Raw genomic sequence first — 15,330 nt, forward strand, 5'->3', positions numbered from 1 at the left:
AGATACCAGTTTTGATTGCCTGAGGATACTCTGTCCAGATGGTGTCCACCTGTATGATGTAGGAAATTACTTGCTCTGCTCTCAGATAAAATGTAGGTGAGATAATCCATGCACAGAAGATGCAAAGAAAAAAAAACAGTATTTACTGATGACAGAGTCTCTTTTAAGGACAGCAGAGGATAATTTACTCCAGTCAGAGGCTGAATCATAGTGTTTACACTCTTCGTCTTTCACACTGTAACTTTTAAAAGGGAAAGCCTGTGCAATTTACACAGCAGAAGGGACTGTCCAACTAGGCTCGTGTTGGCCAGGGAAATGAACAGCAGAAACCCAGAGAATGGGTTACAAAGCAAAGTCTCTATCCTGTGAAAACATGGACATGCTGGAGTGCTAGGCATCAAAAGAGCTCCATTGCTTTGCCAGGCAACACAGGCCTTTTAATAGATGTGTTTCAATGGGGATGTGCAGTCAGGCTCTGATTGTGCTAGAATTCACATACATGCTTGGCTTAGCCATGGGGAAAGCCCAGCTGAGTTCAAAACGCCCTTGGAAAAGGGTTAATGGTGATCCCACTGATCATCTGCAGAGGAAGGACTGCTGTTTCCTTAATGAGAATGGCTTTTACATTTTGTTCTATACTGTGTCACAGAGCCTATTTGCACTTCTTCCACCACTGTACTACAGTCCTACTTATCAAAAAAACCTACAGTGAATTTTGCCATTACATTAAAAAATGGAGAAAAAAAAAAAAAAGCATGCAGTTGGTGGCTTTGGTTTGATTTTAGTTTAATTTAATGAGAAAATGCTTCCAAATGAAAAGATCATATGAGCCCAAATATCTCCTTAAAATGGATCCAACCCCATCATATTGTAAATGCTAAGAATTTAGCATACAGAAAAGGAATTACTGGAATTATTTGTAGCATGCATCTGTTTTAACTGTCAGGCACTAGACCTGACCAGACTTTGAAGATAATATTGTGCTACCTTGAGCTCTGCTTTTTTACTACATCACAAACCAGTGTAATCCAAAAACCAGATCAAAAAGAAACACGACTAAATTATAAATCCATATGAAAGCAGGAGATGGATGTCTAAAAGGAAAAATACCACAGTTACATAAGCATGTCTGCCTTCTCCTGGTATATTCATTGTGAGCAGCTCCTTCACCCTCTTATCCAGGTAAATTACGTGTTCCACCTAAGGTGAGTTAGATTCACCTTCAACTCTGTGGACAGTTCCAAGAAAACACCTCTGTCAGGACAGTATATAACAATATAATCTTAAAATTCACTTACTTTAGAGAGATCAAACTCATGCTCAAAATGAAGGAGAACTGTACTAAACAAGGCTAGACTTCACAAAGTATCTAAATGCCTTTAGGAATGCAGGGAAAGTGGCAGGAGGAAGGGGAGAAAGGTGGGCATTTCACATGGGTAGCTGGAATTACTCTCAGAAAACACCATTGACTGGATCTGAACATGAGATTCTACATTTCCACTTTAGAAATTAGATTACATGAATACAACCCTATAGCATAAAAAAGGAGGGGAAAAGTTTAGTTCTCTGAGTTAAAACAGGAAAGAAAATACTCATAATATAAATAATACTAAACAACATCTTGGGACAACTGGTAGATGTGCACTTGTATTGGCAGCAGCCAAAGCACCAGCCAGCTCCTGAGGATCCATGACTGGTTAGGAAAGGGAAATGCATCACCACAAACCCACCCAGGTGAGCCCAGGGCTACAGATACTGCAGCATTGGGCATGAGTCGAGAAAGCACTGCTGGTGTCCCAGGCATTTCTAGAGGAAACAGAGCCTGGGCAAGCAGCCAGCCAGCCAGCAGGCTGCTCAAAAACAGTTTGGGAGGGTTAGCAAGAGCACAAGGAAGACTGAAACATTGTAGAGCAAACCCTGCCTGGTTCATCAGGAGAAGAAACAAGTCCACTGCACTTGTAAGGTGTCACTCTTGGTACCTCCAGCCATGTAAAACTTACAGCTCATTTAGAAAACAAACAAGCAGAGATGGCTTGAAAAGCTCAGTTTCTATATATATTCTTCTAATAACTTTTCAATTTAGTGACAATACTGTGAAATTTTTGGACAGCTGATCTTTTAGCTTTAAAAAAGGAAGAGGATTATGCTAAAGGAGACAAACTAGGACACCATGATGTGTTACTGAGAGTGATGCTCCTTCCTTTGCTTCTGTGGGTGCAATCAGATCACACTGCTTGTTCATCATGGAGTAGTGATCCTCAGTCTTCTCAGTCCTGTCAGTAATCTGACTCTGCACTGCAGCCTAAGTTAATCATGTGTTCATTATCCACTTCAGATGTGCTGTTGATATTGTGTTTTTCCTGTCTAAGTAGACATTCTAGCTCACAAACTACAAATGTCATGAGGAGACTGGGAGGAACTTTATGTCTCTGAATTTCCACAACCAAATGGTACCATCCTGTCAGCCTGAAGAAGACATTTTTGGCACATCTGCCTCAAGCACTGCAGAAATATTTATCAAAAATCTAGATGTGTAAAGAGTTCTTCTACAATGGCAGGTTCATCTGCTGAGGTGAAGAAAGACAGTTCCCATAGTTATGCAATAATCTGGAAGGATTAACATAATCCTAACTTTTTGTTGTTTTATAGCATTTTTTACAGCCTTCAACCACTCTCCTTCACAGCCTTGGAGAGGACAGCCAGCTCCTTCATCCTCCAACTGCATCCACAAGTAGGAATCTGGCCAAGGACCAAGAACATACTCAAAGAACAATGCCTTCGACCACAGCCTGCAGGCCGTGGAGAGCTGACCATGCTTGCTCTGCCCACCCAGTGGAGAAATAGTTTGAATGCTGTCAGGCCAACCAAGATGATAACAAGTTGTCCCAAGTGTTTTTATCTTAAGTGGGAAAGCTTTCACAGTACTTTTTTTTTAATATGGTAAAAATTACATTCATAATTCAGAAAGCTGTTAAAAATCTATTGATTAGCTTTAAATTTGATTTTTCATCCACAATTTTTAATGACCCGTTCCAGCTCTGACAACACACCTAGATTGCATACTTCAGAAGTTCTCTTCATCTGCCTCAGATTTGATTTCTAGATCAATACATTTTCTGTTGAATTCTGATACAGAAAACCGTGAGTACCCAAACTAATGAGTATCTCTTTGGTCAGGGCAGCAGATCTTCATCATTTATAGTACAGTTCAAAAGTCCCTTCACAAATCTACTATTTTCATGTAAATTCCTTCCAACAACTTCTCATTTGGCAATACCAATTCCACCAGCCAGACTCTTGTAAGACAATAACTGGAAAATAAGACATAGTTGGTAGTACAGTGCAAACCAAAAGGGCTGTTCAAAGGAGATAACATCAGAAGTTGGCAAGGTGGCAGATGTATTTGCTGACTTCCACCAGATTCAGTCAACAAAAGTTTGCAATGAAAAAATCAAAGTAGGACACTTCAAGTCCAGTGTTGTTTCAGCCCCGATGGCTGATGCAAAAGACAGAAGATCGCAAGAAGATGTCAAACCACCTTCAAAAGCAAGCACTTCAAAAATAAATACTAGGAATTAAATTAATCAAGTTTATAATGTAAAATTCTAACCCTTGTCTGTTGACAACTCAGTTGTAAGCAAGATCCACCATCCCTACTCCAGAACAACCAGAAAACGTGGTGGAAATACTTGGGCCAACTGAAGAAAACTAGGTGTGAAGCAAAAACCAGACATAGAAAAACAGTTGACAATAGCTTTGTCCATGTCTTTATTCACATCCAAATGTCAATAAACCCAAGAAAAGCATACAGCCCAGTGATCTCTAAGTATGTCTTGCTGGCAACACATGGCTCCAAGGACTCTTCAATACTCCTTGCAAAAAACAAGAAATAAAGGGAGAGACAATCACAAGCTGTATTAACTTCTGGGGTTACTTGCTTATTATTTCTGTCCACAGAGCAGTGGCTTTTGTAGAAACATTGGTATAATTCCTTTGAGTTTGTGTAATTCAATTGATAATCTGTTTTATACACTCACCCCACAAGAAAGAAAGAAACTGAGATGGAGGGAAAGGGTAGAGATGGAACATGGTACCCAAGGGACTGGAGTTCAATTTGTTGTTCCAAAACAGATTTACTGCACAATCTCAGGGAAATCTTTACAGCCTAAAGGTATTGAGGCAATGCTTCCTGCAGGAAGGCTTCAGTGACCTGGGCAAAAAAAATACATCTCTGCACTGCAATATCTACCATGCAGACAAACCCAGGAGGAAGCAGTAATCCATTTCCAAATGTATTAGCATAACCACAGAAGTTGTAATTCCATGTGAAAATCATTCAGATTAGAATGTGGCACCTCCTAGCCCAGACCAACTCTCCAGCTTCTTCTAATGGAAACAAGAACACTGGAAAAGGCAGGCACACGGGTTGGGCATACAGGTTGAAAAACTACAATTCCTTTGGTAGTTTTCTCGATTCCAGTCTTTTATGAGTGCATTTATTATTGCATTGAGGCCTGGCTTCACGCCTTTGCATTTGAGACATAACAAATGTGAAAAAAGCAGTAATTTATAGAGCCTTTCATTTATATCTTCACTTCATTTTATAAACCATTCTCATGCTTTGTCATTTTTACATGCAACATGAGGCCTCGGACCTTTAGAGTCTCATCCAAAGCTTGGCTTTAATTCCTGATCTGTTTTATCATAACTCTTTTGTCTAAATATAAGGAGCCCACATTCAGGCAAACACTGGAAGGAAACAGGAACAAGCTCCCCCGCTGCCCTTACAGTCAACACCTGTGCTGAGGAGAAGAACACAAGGTGAGGAGTGGCCATCAACAGGATCTTCCTCCACCTTTCAGCACAGATGAACAAGGAAAAAGAGCTTTTGCTCTGCCCCAGTTTTAAAAGTAAAGAGCAAGTAAATCTTGAGCAAGTAAATTTGCCTTACACAAAATGATCTGTGCTAGACACAAGGAGAGCACAGAACTTTTGCTTCCCCCCCGAGGCAGAACTGCAGGCTCACACTCTCCTCTCTGAATGGCTCTTCTTGCTCAGTCCTGGTGCTTCTCTTACCCTCAGCCAGCTGTCCACATCAAACAACTGCAACATTAAAACCTGCTTCTCAAGACAGGAATGCGCATGGCTAGGAGAAACCACAGGAAAGGAAAGACTAAGGGGAAAAGTATTTGATTCCCTTCCATTCTCAGATAGCCAACATACTATCTCCATACATGTCATCTTCTTGGCACAGCAAATGAACAACTTCCTATGACTAAATAAATAGAAATACAACTGACTCCTACTGGCTCTTTATGCAGAGGCAGAATGCATTACAATTAAGCAATCTCAAAATTACAAACTCTAAAGGCTAGAGCAAGGAAATACAGGCTGGATAAACTGGTCATTATAAAGGAAAATATAGCCCCTTTCTCACTGAACAAATTGCTGTGCAGTAATTACTGTTCAAATGACAGTGTGACAGTTTAGGATGTCAGGGACAAACCGTGATAATCTGAGTGCTGAACGTGCACTCCAGAACAGAAACTGCAGCCAGTTTTAAAGCACACAGCTTTGACAAATGTATCACAGGGGGCTGTTTTGCTCGTAAAACTCAAAGTCTACTGCAACTTTTCATCAATCACTTGATTAGGCAGTGAAACTCACCAAGTGAAATATCCAAGAAAACAGACTCTGAATAAATTTAAATTTTCCAGGACAAAACCATATTTTACCTATCAAATGTGTTTCCAAGGTAGTCCAGCCCATTATTTGGGATTAACTCTTTTTAACATTTACCCTTGCAGGCTGTAAGTGAGAAGTGGATGCTGAGAACATGCCACTTAACGTTCTGGTTTAGAGCATCAGACCCCTCAAGTAACTTTACCACAAATCAACATAAATGCTGGTTTCAGCTGCTCTGTTCCAGAGTAGCTACCTCAGAGCATGTGCTCAAACTTCTAGTGCCACTGTCTGTAAAGCAGCGCTTGGTGCAGCACAGCTATTCCCACACAAGGGAACATTAGTTAATTTGCATTCACAGTTACCATATGAGGTGTGAGTTTCTGACAGTCCACACATTTTATATTTAAAGACTGTAGGAAATTAATATAATTATCTTTGATATAATAACAAAAGTAACTTACCAGTCCATCGCAATTGCTGATAGCAACAGAAGCATTTGGCAGATCAGTGATATCCCCAACATAGAGGCAATTCCCATAGAGAGGTTCAATATGAGTCTCCTCAGAGTCCTCCTGCCACTCAACTGTTGCTCCAGGGGCCACGAGCCTGGAGTTCGGCCGCAACCTGAAGTGAAACTCTCTTCCAAAAACAGTGACATTGTAAAATATCTGCTCATCTGCTGCTTCACGTTGCAAGTCCTCCACAGCTCTCCTGAAGCGTGCTTTTGGTGGTCCAGACACCAAGTGGGATAGGAACCTGCCCTCTGAATCGGTGCTTGTGGGGATGACAAGGCTGTACTCCTCTATATTCCTCAGGATTGAATCTTTACAGGGAGAAAGCAAGAGAGGACAGAGATACTAGAACTAAACATATCCTGATGCCGCGGGATTTTTATTCCATTATTCATTAGCACAGCAGACACTTACATAAGGCAGATGGACACTGCACTCTTTGCAGGCACTTGGCTCACCTGCATGAAGTGTGCAGAGTTCACTCAAACTTGTCTCTTCTTCCCCAAAATACCAGACGGTGGAGTGAGCCTCCCCACCCTGCCAGGACCCCGCACTCCTGCCCCCGCAGCGAGATCCCGCTCCCCTTTGCCCATCCAGCCCGGACCCCGCACCCCTGCACGCCCAGTTAGTGACAGCGTCGCCTCGGGGACTCTGGGGGCTTCCCAGGTGGCCAGCGCTGAAGACAGGGCGTTGATTCACTTCGGGACTGCTCGCAGGGGCAGGGGTAGGGGCTGGGTTTGCAGGTGCCTGCAAGGCAAAGGCAAGTCCCTCAAACTACCCCGGTGCGGCGGGTTTGACCAGCCACCGGTGATGGGGACGCCGCGGGCAGCGATCGGGAACGGTCTCAGTGGGGAGCCCCGGAGTTTCGGACGGAGGAGATGGCCCGGGCAAGAGGAGGAGGAGGCAGACGAGCTGCCATATGTTTCAGCCCGCACGGGGAGCCCCAGGCACCGCTCCCTGCCCGCCGGGGCTCGCCCGCTCCGCGGGGCAGGCAGCGGGCGGCGCGGGGCTGCGGGCAGCGCTGTCACTGCCGGGCGCTCCCGGCTCCCTTCCCGGTCGGCGGCGCGGCTGCCCGGTCCCCGTCCCCGCCTGCCGCTTGCAGGAAACAACTGGAAACCCGGCAAAAGTAGCCGCAGAAGAAGTTCAAGGGGAGCCGAAAGCCGCGGGGCGGCGAGCCGCTACTTGGGACGGGCGGGCTGCGGGCGGGGCAGGGAGAGCAGCCCCGAAGGCGTCCCGGCGGAGACCTACCTCTGTCCCCGGGGCGCCGCAGGGCGCCGGCGGGCAGGGCGAGCGCGCAGCAGAGCAGGAGGCAGGCGATGCCCGCGGGAGGGTCCATCGCGGCGGTCCCGGCCCGACGCGGGGGCCGGCGCCCGGGCTGCCCGCAGCCGGGGCGGGCCAGGCGGCAGCCCTGCCCGCGCTGCTCCGCTCCGCTCAGCGCTGCCCCGCGCCCCGCCGCCCGCGCATTCGCCCAGCCGCAGCCGCAGCGGCAGTGGCGGCCGCGCTCCCGGCTCGCAGCGAAGCAGAGACACCAGGAGGCGGCGGGGGGTATAGTACTGGAAGCACAGGGCGTGCGGAGTGAAGTCAGGCTGATTGACAGAGGCGCTGCCACACGGCGCAGCCCGGCCGCAGGGAGCGGGGACGGGCCGCGGGCAGCGGGGACGGGACCGCCCGCCCCGCCGGGGCAGCCCCCGCGCCGCCCCCGCCGCGCTCCGGGCAGCCCCGGCCGGCAGCGCCCGCCCCGCGCCGCGCCCCGCTCCGGGACGGGCCCGCCGGCGGCGACGGGAGTTGGCAGAACGCGGGGGGAAGCGAAGAGAAACGCCCCGCGCCGGGCTCGGGAGCCCCCGGGAGCCGCGGCAGTGTCCCGCTACCGGGGCCCGCGGGCTGCGCCGTCCCGGCTGTGCATCCATATGGAGAGGACCAGAGACAGACGAGGCTGACAAACTTAAGGCACCTCGGCCTGAGTTGTGTTGCAGTCCTGGTTTCCAGTTGACAGCAGGGACCCAAATGGAAAAAGTGCCACCAGCAGAGGCAAATCACGGTCAGAGATCTTCATCTGATCCAATAAATTACTCTAAGCAGCCATTTCACAGCAAAAATTGTTAGGGCTATTTGCTAATAAGACTGAAATCGCTTCCTGCAATCTTATATTAAATATCTGCAACTTGAGAGATAGACCCTGAAAGTCTTTAGGAATACTATAAATACAATATAGAAGAAGGATTTTTAAATAATTTAAAAATCAAGAGTGGCCTTTATGGTAAAAAACAAGTTATATTTGTTTCCATATGGCCAGGATAAATGCCATACTGCTTATTCCCTTCAAATAATGTGTGTATTTACTCAGCTTTTACATTGCTGGGATCATCTGCTGTTTTCACCACTTCACTCTTTAACCTTGCAGAATCCTATTAGCCCTTCTTGTGCTCCTGCTGGCCCTGCCAGCCCACAGCCCTACCTACCCCAGGCTGATTCTCACTGTATCTGCATGTTAGACCTCTCTGGAAAGCTGCAGGCAATGACTTCCTGCAGGAAGCTGGTCTTCTGCCAAGGAATTTTCCTGGGTATCCTTGAATATTCTTTTTTCATTCTCCTTTATGACTAAGGGTCCAGCTATTACCTTCCACCCCTGTATCATGGATACAAATGAAGGGTATAGAAGAAAAATAACGGCAAGCCAGTTCTGCTCCCTGCTCATGAAGAGGGCTTATGGACCCCAACCACAATCAGTTGTGGCAGTATATGATTTCTGCTTGCTTGGTTTGATGTTCTGGTTTGGCTTTCCCATTCTTTAGGTTAAGGATAAAAAGGGAAAGATTATTCTGAATTATGAGGTACATCAATTTGTACATTGCATTCAAACATCCCTTTTCTTATCTTTTCAAATGACCCCTATTTGTAATTGCTGTCTGCACCAGGCTTCTCCCAGTTCTTCCTTTTGGTTTGTTTTTATATTGGCTCTTTTTTTTTTTTTTGGTTGGTTTGGGTTTGGGTCCATATTGAGCAGCTTCTCTTACTTAAAATCTCATATGCTTTCATCAGTACACAGCTGGTAAAGTTCCAACTTCATTTTTATTGGACTTGTATTTTAAGCTGATGATGTGGCTTTTTTATGTTTCATCCATCCCATCCTGCTCAAATTGAAATAACTTCTGCACATAAACTTGAAAGGGAGGGGGGTTGGCCGTCTACATTTGAAATCAAAGTTCTTATTTGTATATGATTCATCAAAAAAAAAAAGTGACAGAGTAGATTATACAAATACAAAACAAACCAGCCATTAGTTCTACTAATTAAGATGGATTTTTACTCTTAAAAATACTGGAGGTTAGAAAATATGCTTTAATATGGATAACAGCTGTACTGCAGAGCAATGATGTAAACAAAGAGAATCAGTAACTGCCTTCATGCAGTTTATTTCTATAGAGAAATCAAGTTCTGTGTAGACATGTTGTTACCTTATCACATGGAGACAAAAGCTCCATGGGCTCCAGGGCTTTGGGGGACTGTTTTACAACCTCCTTTAAAATTAAAAAAAAAACCAAAGTGAGAGCCAGTGTCAAACACCAGAGCCAGATCTGCAGCTGGTAAAAACTGCGCTTCCACTGCACTCACTGGAATAAATCCTGATCCCCGCTGAAGCCACTCACAGTTTTGCCACTGACTCCAGCAGAGCCAAGATTTTCTGCAGTAGATTCTCAGTGAGATTTAGACCAACTGAGGATGAGCCACATGGCACAGCAATGGGCCTGTTATCCTTCCACAGGAAAAATGGATGCTTGTTTGACCCTGAGGAGGTGTCCGCAGCATGCCAACCACCACAGAGCTCAGAGGAGTGAAATTCAAGAAGTGTCCTTACAATCCTGCCATTACACCACTGTAGCAGAGAAATTCAGGGAAATATCCTCCTCAAAACTGATTCTCCATTTCCTAAACTGGGCTTCTTCTCACAGACAGATGAGGTTGTGGTGTGGGTTTCCTTAGTGGGGCATTGCCATGGTTGTGTCCATGGCTTCTATACATTTTACAATCAACTAAAAAAAGTCAGTATGGAATGTATGGACTGCTGCATTAATTATAGTCCACAGCCCTCTAAATTAATTGGTGGGGGAATGAAGTCACACCATATTTATTTCTCTGGAATGAAGGGAGAAGGACTAGATACTGCAACTGTGCTTGGATAGTTTGATCTGAGAGCACGCTCTGTCTGCCATGACTACAGTCACACAGACGTTTGCCTTCACTGGATACAGGCATACAGAAAGGAGAAAATGATGCTCTGTGTGTCCTGAACGAATGCCCACACTGAAGGAAAGGTGTTCTAGCAGCTGAAATACCTGCATTAGTTTCAAACTTGCCAGCAGAGGTATGAACAGCCCTGTAACTGAACTGAAACAGGGCTCAGCACAGACTGTGGAGTATTTATTGGATTTACAGATTTTCTAATCCACACCAAGTTTGTGCTATCTGTTCCTGTTCCAGCTAGGGTGCATCTGCATAAACTGCAGCCAGACCTTCCCTTGGAGATGTTCTCACCACATTTAATTTTGCTTAGGAAAATGAATAGATCCTAAGCTTAATCACCAGTACTGCTCTGAAGGTGTTTTAAACACATATAACTGCACATTGCAATGAAAAATATTCTGTATCTGGAATTTCTAAGATCTCTTGCTGTTTTCAAGGGAAAATCACTCTTTTCCTCTTTTTAGTGGGGCTGTGAGGGGAGATGCTGGACTGCAGCACTGTGCCTTCTGCAAAGGGCACACCAACACCTAAGCAGGTAACTTTGAGTCTGCTTATGGCTCAAAGCAGTCCAAGCTCTCAGGTGAGAGGTTCCCCAAAAGGGGAACTGTCATTTCTGACCTCCTCATGGGGAAGATGGTACCTGTTTGCACAAAGACTGCATTTTTCCTGTGTTTCTCAAGCAGATGATTGTCTTTGCTCTCACCCTTGACTGCCATGCACACTTTGTGGCTATGCAATGTTATAAAGCTTAATAAAAAGGAAGAAATATTAAAAGAGTGTGCCAGTTCATTTCCTTCACACTTGACATTTCCAGGCTTCATATTGTTTGAACCCTTTTGCCGTTATGTGGCACTATGATGTACTACCTAGGGAAAAAAGGATGTATTTAATGCTGATTTTGAAGCAGTGCAAGCTAAAGAGCAGTAATTAAGATTGGAACAGTTCTACCTTTACCCCCTTTACTTCAGCAGAGTAACAAAACAATCTATCACACAAAAAATAGACCAATGGAACTATTAATAAATTATCAAATTATTCAGCTCTTGCTAATAATTTCACTTCCACTTCTTTTTTAAGAAAATGCCAAAGAAATATTCTAAGATAAGTGAAGTAAAAATGAACCAAATTAAAGCAGTAATACCCAAGCCAGTCCCTTGGATTCTTGGAGTAAGAAATCAGGTAATATTACAGAAGATGTTAACATCTTTAACTGAAATCCTGCCTTCAACAGAAAGCTACTGGCTGAAGGTATAAAAGTAGGGCATCCCCTCTGCCCCTTCATCCTGAGCTTTCTCAGACCCAGCTCCTAAGCCCTTCCCAGGCATGCTCAGTGTGCCCAGGCTCCTCAGGAGCCTTGGTGATTCTGCTGAGCCAGGAGCAGCAAGGGACATACCCCAGAATTTCAGGGGCTTTACTTAGAAAAACCTGGGCAGTTTTACATTCTGAAGCTGTCACTGTTGGACAATGGGACTTAGCTCTCACTTCAGCTGTTGAAGATTCAAGTGTCCATCCTTCCAAGACAGAACAGAGCAGCAATTCCTCCCAGCCCTGTTCCATGTGTCACTGCTGGGACACCTGCAGCCTGGGACAGTACAAAGGTCCTGCTGCCTGCAATTCTCTCAGGCCAAGAGATTAACCTGTTAGATGCTGCTCACACAGGGACCAGCTGTGGGTACCTCCCTAGGTCTGTGTTCATTGATAACACAGGCTCGAATTCCTTCTGTGCCAGGCCAGAGCTACAGCCTTGCTCCTGAACTGTCCACACATACAAGTTTGCACTCAGATCCAGGGAGGGAAGAAACAGAACTGCAGGGATGGATTCAAGTTTCCTTCAGCATCTTAAGTATTTGGTTCAGTAACTTTGTCCTGATTTTGTGGCCCATGGTAGATGTTCCATCTTAATTACCCTTTATGTATTATGCTGACAGAGAAAATGCAAAATTTCATTGTTAACTCTTCTTCCACTAATCATCTGTATTTACCAGCTAGTTGTCTTTTGATAAACATTACAATCTCTCCCCTATGTTTTCACCTTGATTCTTTCTGTTCAGATTTATTGCCTCACTATTAATATTCCAGCCATGTGATTTATCCCAGCATGTTCCCGGAATACTTGCCTTTTCTATATAAATATTTGAATGATCCTAATTTCAACTAATTAGTACTGGGACATTTGATTTCCCTCTTGAAGAATTCTCATTTGCTACTAACCAGTTCCTTTCCAGTATAAGAGACACCTATTTTGAGGGGAGAGAATAGAGGTACAGAATGAACCAAAAACTTTTTCAATATTGTTCTACCCTTCTTTGTATTGTTCATGTCAATCTGATGCCAAAATAACTCTCGTAGGACAGAAATCTCAAAAACATTAAGTACATAGGCAATGACAATAAAGCATTCCTGTCCTGCCTATCAACATGTTTCCAACCTTACAGCAAGACAGGCCTTATTTAATATCTTATTATGCCATAAATTGGGACAATTCACTAAGTTCAAATTTGTGGAAGATGTTGGAAATATAATAAAGTTTGATGGCCCTCAGATCTGTCACTTCCTCTGTCAGCTTTACCTATAAAGGAAGTTTAGGCCCCAAACAAAGGTTTGGGATTTTTTCCCAGTGCAAATCTAGCCATAGATAATTTTCCCTGAAAAACATTTAACAAGTTTGGCCTAAATATATTGGCTTTGTGCACCATGACTTTTTAAAACGAGAAGGATCAACATGTTTTTCCAGGAGAAACATTTCTGGAGGAAAAACATGTTTCTAGTCAATGTTCTAACTTACTGTTGAGAAACAATTTCGATGGAGCAGTTTCAACCAACCATACTTACAGATTTTTCTGCTAGAAAGAAATCATTTTAGAAGCATTTCAGCCATGCAGATTTCTTCACTCTCCAGAAAAACCACACCACTCAATCTCACTGATTCACCCGCTGCTTCTATTAATCGGTCACTTGTTCAATCTAAGCATTGTTTTAGTAAGTAAAGATACACATAAAGAGCAAATATTAAGAAACAAAGCAAAAGTATTCCTAATAACTAGTAGCAAATGCCTCTGAAATATTTGTTAAAAAATCCAAGTACAACCAGAACACAAGATTATTCCTAAAACAGAGAAAATTTAAAAATTAAGACTTATCAAGATCTTCAGATTCAATTCTCTCTTCAAATAAAACAAATTTTACTTTCTGGTTGCCTGCTTCACAGCTGCAACTCTGATAATAGGACATCTTAGTAATTTATATCTTCACTAAAAACAAATACCCATTTAAAATAGACTGGGACATTTTCCAGTTTTAGAATCATTATTTGTGTATTTGTATTGAAGTAATGCCTAGAAGGCCCAGCTGAGACTGAGGTCTATTGAGTTAGTAAGACAGTGAAGAAAGTGAGCTCCCTAAGTACAAAATTCAATATAGCAGTTTAGTGAAACAAGTACAAAAATAAGGATTTCCATCCCAAAATCCTAACAGTTTGGATAATATTTTAAAAAATCATCTCTGCAGTCCTTATCTATTACTCGTAGGCACACTTTTCAAATAGTATTTATTCTTTACATTTACAAACAGTTTATCTGAATAATTTCATCCTTTAACAACAGAAGTCTTAGGCTAATTCCCTTCTCACCGCCTACTGCATCTCCTCGAGAGATGCCGCGCGTTTGCAGCTTACCCTTTTTTATTTTTTCCCCCCTTAATCATGCTTGCTGGGAGCCATAAAGCTGAAAGGGAGAAAACCGTAAATAATTGCATCTTCAGAGATGAGTTTAAGCTTTAAGCAGTGGCAGAAATACTGAATTCCTATGCTCCACCACACTTCATCAGGGAAGGCCTTGCAAATTAGGGTAAGGAAAACTTGCTACCACCCAAGACCCTATATTTTAAGAGGTTTTTCATCAGTCACAGAAATTATAGACTTTCTGTAGCTGCTGTTTCAGTATATAAGTAACACAGAAGGAAAAGCACAGCAGATTACTGGGATCCTATCCAATGTGGAATATCTGCAGCCTCAAGTCAAACAAGCTCAGAAGGTTCATGGAATTTCACTCAGTGAGAACTGCCAACTCAGGGGGAAGGTCACAATCACAGTGCCTGAAGGACAAAGAAAAACAGTTCTCAGACTGTTGGGAAATGGGAAGCTTTTGGGAATGTGCATTTTCTACCTTAAAATAAGAGAGTTATGTTAAGATTGTGAATTTTGCACTTCCTCTAGCTCCAGTCTCCAAGCCTGCCAAATGATGTGGCACTGCACATGGAAGCTCTACCTAATCCTTCACTCATTCACATGAGGAAATGAGGGCAGGAATACTTTAGGAACATTTAAAAGCAAGCCACTTGAATCATTTGTCACTAAGAAAAATTTGAGAAAAGGACTAAGAATAGAATAATTTCTGTTCACCTTTATCATGCAGGAATTGAATCCCATCCCTGTCTTCTATTTAATCCCCAAACAGAACTTACTTGAGTGTGAGCCGGCGCTCCTAAGAGTGAACTATAAATTGTGTCACACTAACATCAAAGGAAAATAGCATGGAAAATCTCTAGTAAGCCCAGGGCTATTATTGAAACACATGCAGTAAAACAACCAAATGTTTCTGGCTGTTCTTCAGCTTATTCTTCAAATGACATGTCAGGGTCTAGCCTAATATGAAGAGCTTTAACTTGGGTAAACCTGCTCTGTGTTCCACAAAAAGAATTGTTGCTTCAGAAAGTCCAGTTTAGTGGAATAATAGAGCAAGCTCACAGAAATGGAAATTTAAGGAAACACATTCAGCAAGCATAATAAGAAATAATTTTCACCTGAAAATTCAAAGCTGCAGAAAGCTGGCTTGGTGCAATAAGTGCAAATCATACATTAGGCATTTCAGTGCCCCAAGGCAACAATGGGAAA

The 15,330-nt window shown here is 43.5% G+C and overlaps 1 protein-coding gene across 2 annotated transcripts in view; it reads right to left on the bottom strand.

The window, feature by feature from the left end:
• The window catches only part of ADAMTS2 (ADAM metallopeptidase with thrombospondin type 1 motif 2), a 173,622-nt gene extending 166,036 nt beyond the window's left edge, over window positions 1-7,586 (bottom strand). For both annotated transcript variants that reach the window (XM_030957363.1, XM_030957362.1), the window contains exons 1-2: window positions 7,446-7,586; window positions 6,147-6,508 (exon numbers count right to left, since the gene is read on the bottom strand). In XM_030957363.1, coding sequence (XP_030813223.1) covers window positions 6,147-6,508; window positions 7,446-7,533 — 450 coding nt within the window. In that variant the 5' untranslated portion in view covers window positions 7,534-7,586. The remainder of the gene's footprint in view (window positions 1-6,146; window positions 6,509-7,445) is intronic.
• Window positions 7,587-15,330: the final 7,744 nt, after the last annotated feature.

The sequence above is a fragment of the Camarhynchus parvulus genome, chromosome 13 (genome assembly GCF_901933205.1).
Source record: "Camarhynchus parvulus chromosome 13, STF_HiC, whole genome shotgun sequence".
NCBI lineage: Eukaryota > Metazoa > Chordata > Aves > Passeriformes > Thraupidae > Camarhynchus > Camarhynchus parvulus.